This window comes from Melospiza georgiana, chromosome 2 (genome assembly GCF_028018845.1).
Source record: "Melospiza georgiana isolate bMelGeo1 chromosome 2, bMelGeo1.pri, whole genome shotgun sequence".
Taxonomy (NCBI): Eukaryota; Metazoa; Chordata; class Aves; order Passeriformes; family Passerellidae; genus Melospiza; species Melospiza georgiana.
Genome location: NC_080431.1, coordinates 16,275,193 through 16,282,166, shown reverse-complemented (window position 1 = coordinate 16,282,166; position 6,974 = coordinate 16,275,193). Strand labels below are relative to the sequence as shown.

The window sequence follows — 6,974 nt, the reverse complement described above, 5'->3', positions numbered from 1 at the left end:
CGGCCCGGCATCCCCGCCCCGCAGCCCCCGCCTGGGCCCCTGCGCTCCCCCTTCCTTCCCCCGCTCCGCCTCGCACAGGAACATGCGGGCTGGACAGACCCCCGCCCCTCCTGCCGCCCGCCCCGGCCGGGGCCCCTCCGCCCCCCCGCGCCGTTCACCTCCCCCCGGTGGAGGGGAGAGAAAGGCGCTCATTGATCCCGGGCGCGGCCCGCCCGGTGACGAGCGCGCGGGTCCCGGTAAACAAGCGCGGCACCTCGCACACCCCCCCGTCCTTCCCCGCCCCGCGGAGCCCCTGCGAGCCCCGTGAGGGAGGGGGAGCGGCGGCGGGGGGGGGGGGGCGAGCAGGAGGCGGGGAGCCCCGGGCAGGCGGGGGGCCCTGGGGCCGCTTGGCCCCGCCACCGCTTGTTCCGTCACCACCGCGCCGCGATCCCCCAGCGGGGCCGGGATCGTTTCCAGAGGAAACGCGGACGCTGCCCTTATTCTCCACTAAAGCGAAGCGCCCGATAAATGAGTGCTGTTTAATGAACACGGCCGAACAGCGGCAGCCCCAGCCCCCGGCCCTCCCTGGGTGGCATTTCCCGCTCCGCGGGGAGCGGGCGCTGCGGGCGGGGCGCGGGGGCGGCCGCGTGGGCGCTGTGACACAGCGCGCGGAGGAGCGCGCGGAGCCGCCGCGCGTGTGCGGGCAGGGCTGACGCACTCGCGCGTGTGTGCGGGGGCGTGCGGGGGGCGCCCGGCGCTCACGCACGGCCGGAAGCTCCGCCCGGCGGGTCCGCAGCACCTGATTTGGCCTCGGCGAGCTCCGCCGGCGCCCCGCCGTGTCCCGAGGGATGGCGAGGGCCAGCACCGGGGCTCGCCGGATGTACCGTACCTCCCCGCCGTGCCCGCGCCCCCGGCACGTTCCGCGCTGTGTGCGCTGAGGGCAGCGGCGACAGCAACGGGGTGCGCTGCGCCCGAGGGGGGCCGGAGGCTGGGGGCGGGAACGCCGAGGGGCGGGAAGGGGGCGGGGGGGCGAGGCTCCCGCCGTCCAACGGCGTCGCGCCGCCTCGCTCCGAGAGCCCGCCCCGCCGCCCCATTGAAGGCCGCGGCCGTCCTTCGCGCTGCCCGGCGGCCAATGCGGGGCGGTGCCGGCGGCGGCGGCGCCCCGCCCCGTCTCGGTGTGTGAGCGCCTCGGTGAGGCGGCGGTCACGTGTTGTTTTGCTCTTTAGTTGGGGCACTCGGTGCGCGATGTGTTACTTACGGCGAAACTCCCGCCGGCAGCACCAGCGGCAGCACCAGCGGTCGGGGAGCCTTAGCGGCGTTGCCGGTACTCGAGCCGGGGAGGACGCCGGGCGGCCGCCAGCAGCACCCGCTGCCTAGAGGTGACAGCGGAGGATCCCGCTGCGGCTCCGAGCACTGCGCTCTTCTACGAAGGAATAACTTTATTTTACCTGCTTCCCTCCGTCCTTCCTTTTTTCTTTCTTGCTTTTTTTTTTTTTCGTCGCGGCGCTCGGGCTCCGGATACGCTCAGCGTCGGCGACAGCAGCGACAGGAGCCGGGCGGCGCTCCCGCCGCGGGGCTGGGGATGGCGAGCCCTGCCGTGCTGGGGCTGCTGCCCCCCCTGAGCTCCCCGCCCGGCCCCAACCTGAACAACAACAACAACAACAACCAGGGCGTCAGGAAGTGCGGGTACCTGCGCAAGCAGAAGCACGGCCACAAGCGCTTCTTCGTGCTGCGCGGCCCCGGCGGCGGCGGGGAGGAGGCGGGGGGCGCCCGGCTGGAGTACTACGAGAGCGAGAAGAAATGGAGGAACAAGTCTGGGGCGCCCAAGCGGGTGATCGCCCTGGACTCCTGCCTCAACATCAACAAGCGGGCGGACGCCAAGCACAAGTACCTCATCGCCCTCTACACCAAGGACGAGTACTTCGCTGTCGCGGCCGAGAACGAGCAGGAGCAGGAGGGCTGGTACAGGGCTCTCACCGACCTGCTCAACGAGGGCAAGGCGGCCTGCCAGGGGTCCCCCTACCGCCACCTCGCCTCCCCCTTCTCCGCCTCCTGCAGCGCGGCCGCCGCCTCCCTGGCCGCGGCCGGCGAAGACCTTAACTACGGGCTGATCGCGCCGGCCACCGCTGCCTACCGAGAGGTCTGGCAGGTGACGCTGAAGCCCAAGGGCTTGGGTCAGAGTAAAAACCTCACCGGCGTCCACCGGCTCTGCCTCTCGGCCCGCACCATTGGGTTCGTGCGCCTCAATTGCGAGCTGCCCTCGGTCACGCTGCAGCTGATGAATATCCGCCGCTGCGGCCACTCCGACAGCTTCTTCTTCATCGAGGTGGGGCGCTCGGCCGCCACCGGCCCCGGTGAGCTCTGGATGCAAGCGGACGACTCGGTGGTGGCCCAGAACATCCACGAGACCATCCTGGAGGCCATGAAGGCGCTGAAGGAGCTGTCCGAGTTCCGGCCCCGCAGCAAGAGCCAGTCCTCCTCCTCATCTTCCTCCGGGGGGGCCGGCGGGCCCGGCGGCAGCGGCGTCTCCGCCACCCATCCCATCACCGTGCCCGGTCGCCGGCACCACCACCTGGTCAACCTGCCTCCCAGCCAGACCGGCCTCCTCCGCCGTTCCCGCACCGACAGCCTCGCCGCCGGCGCCAGCACCAAGTGTACGCCGTGCCGGGTGAGAACGGCCAGCGAGGGTGACGGCTGCCGGGTGGGCTCCGCGGCCGGCAGCCCCATGAGCCCGGGCCCTGTGCGGACCCCCCTGAGCCGCTCGCACACGCTCAGCGGCGGCGGAGGGCGGCAGGCGGGGAAGCTGCTCCCGGTGCTGGCCGGCGGTGGCGGGCTGCAGAGCAGCCGTTCCATGTCCATGCCCGCCTCCCACTCGCCCCCCTCCGCCACCAGCCCCGTCAGCCTCTCCTCCAGTAGCGGCCTCGGCTCCGAGCCTGCCCACCCGCATCACCCTCAGCGCCCGTCCAGCGGCAGCGCCTCCGTGTCCGGCTCCCCCAGCGACGCCGGCTTCATGTCCTTCGACGAGTACGGCTCCAGCCCAGGCGGCGACCTCCGGCCCTTCTCCTCCTCCTCCACTGCCAGCAACCGCAGCAACACCCCTGAGTCGGTGGCCGAGACCCCCCCAGTGCGGGACCCGGGGGGCGGCACCGACCTCTACGGCTACATGGCGATGGAGCGGCCCCCGAGTGGCCGTCTCTGCTACCGGCCCTGCCCCGACGCTGCCAGCGACAGGTGCCATCGGAAGCGGACCTACTCCCTGACCACGCCGTGCCGGCAGCGACCCGCCGCGCCGCAGGTTTCCTCCGCCTCCCTCGACGAGTACACGCTGATGCGCGCCACCTTCGCCGGCAGCGCCGGCCGCCTCTTCTCCTCCTGCCAAGCCGGGGCTTCCCCCAAAGTGACCTACACGCCCTACCCGGAGGACTACGGGGACATCGAGATCGGTTCTCACCGCAGCTCCGGCAGCAGCAGCACCAATCTGGGCCCGCCGGCAGTGGGGGGAGGAGGGGGAGATGATGACGGCTACATGCCCATGACCCCCGGTGTGGCCGCATCCTTAGGGCAGGGAAGCCGGGGCAGCGATGATTACATGCCCATGAGCCCCACCAGCGTGTCTGCCCCCAAGCAGATCCTGCAGCCCCGGGCAGGGGTGGGTAGCGGGTCCCCGGGGAACGGGAGCAGCTACAAGACCAGCTCGCCTGGGGAGAGCTCCCCTGACGATAGCGGGTACATGCGGATGTGGTGCGGCTCCAAGTTGTCCATGGAGAGCTCAGACGGAAGGCTGAGTAACGGCGACTATATCAATATGTCCCCTCGGGACCCCCAGAATGGGCCCCAAGCTCCCTCCCTCACCCCCCCGGACTTCTTTTTTGCCCCTTCAGGGCATGGGTCCAGTGAGCCCCCAAAGCCCAGCTGTTATTCATACAGCTCCTTACCCCGCTCCTACAAGAGCCAGGGCTTGGCAAAGGACAGCGACCAGTACGTGTTCATGAACTCCCCGGGGAGGATGATCCCGGAGGAGGCGGTGTGTGGAGCAGGCACCTTCGCCCCCTCCAGCCACACGGTGCCTTCGCCCCTGCGGCACAGCCGGACCGAGAGCTTCCTTAGCCAGCGGTGCCAGCGGGCGGCCCGGCCCAGCCGCCTCTCCTTGGAGACCTTGCGGACGGTGCTGCCCAGCATGAACGAGCACCCTCTGCCGCCGGAGCCCAAGAGCCCCGGTGAATACATCAACATTGACTTTGGGGATGCTGCCGTCTATTCTCCCCCCTCGCTGCCTGCTGACAGCCCAGCCTCCTCCCTGGGGTCAGGCACGGGGCAGAGGCGCTCCCCTCTCTCTGACTACATGAACATTGACTTCGGGTCACAGTCACCCTCCCAGTCGGGCACGGTCTCAGTGGGCTCCTTGGAAGCTCTCTCTCCGGGTTCTTCCTCCAGCACCAGCCAGCCCAATGGGCGCTACCTGAAGGCGGCTGTGGGGATGGCTTGTTCGTCCAGCCCATCGGATGGTGGTGACTACACTGAGATGACCTTTGGCATGGCCACTACCCCACCTCAACCCATTGTTCAGAAACCAGAAAGTGCCCGGGTCACCAGCCCCACGTCTGGCGTGAAGAGGCTCACCCTCTCTGGGGTGGAGGCTTTCATTCTCTCCAGCCCTCCCCCAGACCCGAATCGGGGGGCCAAAGTAATCCGGGCAGACCCCCAGGGGCGGAGGAGGCACAGCTCAGAAACTTTCTCCTCCACCACCACTGTGACCCCAGTGTCCCCCTCCTTCGCACACAACCCCAAACGACACAACTCGGCCTCGGTGGAGAACGTGTCCCTCAGGAAAAGCGAAGGCCTGGAGGAGGAGCAGGGTAGCAGTCCCATGTGCCGGGAGACCTCGGCTGGCTTCCAGAATGGCCTCAACTACATCGCCATTGATGTGGTGGATGGGTCCTTGGCAAACTGTGACAAATCCAGGTTGAAAGCTAGGCACCTCCTGAATGGGGGCATCAATGGAGTAGAGATGAGCACCTATGCCAGCATAGACTTTCTGTCTCACAACCTGAAAGAAGCCAGTGCTGTGAAAGGTGAGTAGCTACATCTGACAGTGCCTGCTGTGCGTGTTTGTGCTTTGTGTTTACCATCACAAGGTTGAGTGTTGTGTAGAGCACTATTCCTCTTCACTTCCTTAGAAATCACTTTTATCCCTTTTTACATGTCTTGCAATAAGCAGTCTTGGAGGAACTTTGTGGCTCTTCCTATGAGGAAAAAGGTTTAACTTTGGAATATTTATTCATGTTTCAGTGCTACTGTGCCGTTATTATGTGTTTATACTTCTGGGTACCCCATGAGAAGCTGCTGTTTACACAGTTTCTATGTTTGGGCTGCATTCAGAGTTTTCATAAGATTTTGGAAAGTGTTTGGAAAATGTGACCTAAATAGTTTATGTTAATGCAGCTTCTAAATACTATTTAAAAATGTGAAATGATTGAGTTAAAACCAGCATTGTTTGATAGAGGACATCAGATTACAGAAACAATCCTTGGCTCTCTAGCTGAGAAGGTCTGGAATATCAAATTGAGAAGGATAAATTTTAATATCATGGTTTTGAAATACCTTATCTCTTGCAAAAGTTTAACAGTAAATCATAGTGAGCATGGAATGCGAATTTTAAAAATGGTAATTCTTTCCAGAAGTCACTATATGCTTGAGCTGTTGTATGCTGTATTGCATATTTCATTTAAGGGCCCAGCCTGTGTTGGTGTGTAACAATGTTCCAGTTGAGGGCCCATGGATTGCAAATGTTGGGTGTCAAACTGAAGAAATATGAAACTTAGGGTGAGAGGGAATTTTCATTTTCAGTATGTAGCTATTCCTTTAATTAGGTGCTGGTTATGCTGAGGAAAAAAAGGAAAGAAACAAATACCCTTCCTTCTTCCCTGAAATAGAACTCCACCCTCTCTCAGTGAGAGGCTGGGGGCTGGTTGAGGAGGGCGTAGAGCAGCCAGTCTGTCGAGGAGGAAAAGTTAATAATGAGATACTTGTAAGGATTCTCTTGGCTCTTGGATTTATGCAAGACATGGTACTCAAGCCCTCGAGCTGTAATATTGTTTATGGGTATAGCTGGGGGAAATGACAGGCCATGCAGTAGCTGCTTGGAGGAGAGTAGGTATTGCTTCTCAGTTCACAGTGCTGATAGAGGCATCCATAACAAGTGAGCAGCAAAAGCTTGTAAGAGCCACATGCAGGGCTTTTTTCCTTGTGTTTCCTTAGTACCTAGTAGATTTTGAAGAAGAAAATATTTTCTCTTTTGATAGGAAGTATAGGAAGATGGAAAAGATGAGAGATCGCACCGTTTGCAGAGCAAGCTTTGAACCTAATTAAGACGAGAGGATTGTTGAATGCAGTGTCAGAGTTTGAAAAGATGAAGGCTTATTCTGAATGACTGGAAGTGTTGAGGGCCGAGCCTTATTTGTCTGGTGCGTTTAGTTTTGCTGGGGTCGCTCTCAGGATCCTTGCGGCTCGCCCGAGCCCAGTGCCGATGCTGCGGTCCCCGCTCTCTCTCCTTGCCCGGCCTGGGGATGGCGGCCCCGGGCGCCCCAGACCGTCACGGCCCTTTGCTTTGCAAACGGATTTTTCGCAGAAACGAGGAGCTTGTCTCGAGCCACCTACAGCCCCGATTGCCGATGGAGCCCGGTGTTGGGAAAGAGCTGTTTCCACAGCATTCCCGAGCCGCTGGCCCTGAGGGGGAGGGGGCGGCACCGGTGGCCGGGAAAACCCGGCACGGGAGCCGCGGGAATGGGAGCGGCGGCGGTCGGATAAGGAGAGCGAAACGAGCGCTGTCCTTGCCAGCCTGTAAACAAAAGGATAACGCAGAGAACACAGCCGTGTTCATGTGGTTTTACGGCGGAGAGGGCTCAGTGCTGCTGCTGCGTGTGTTTGTCCAAGGACGGTTATAGGCTTGTCTTTATTTTAATATTTAATCTGCATGTGTGTTTGTTTTTCCTCTT

The 6,974-nt window shown here is 62.6% G+C and overlaps 1 protein-coding gene across 3 annotated transcripts in view; it reads left to right on the top strand.

The window, feature by feature from the left end:
• Positions 1-1,183: 1,183 nt before the first annotated feature.
• IRS2 (insulin receptor substrate 2) overlaps positions 1,184-6,974 on the top strand; it is a 28,555-nt gene continuing 22,764 nt past the window's right edge. The window contains exons 1-2 of one of the 3 annotated variants that reach the window (XM_058045014.1): positions 1,184-5,051; positions 6,282-6,935. In XM_058045014.1, coding sequence (XP_057900997.1) covers positions 1,562-5,051; positions 6,282-6,307 — 3,516 coding nt within the window. In that variant the 5' untranslated portion in view covers positions 1,184-1,561 and the 3' untranslated portion in view covers positions 6,308-6,935. Of the gene's footprint in view, positions 5,052-6,281; positions 6,936-6,974 lie in introns of those variants that run through there. The other 2 variants (XM_058045013.1, XM_058045015.1) reach the window with 2 other exon arrangements.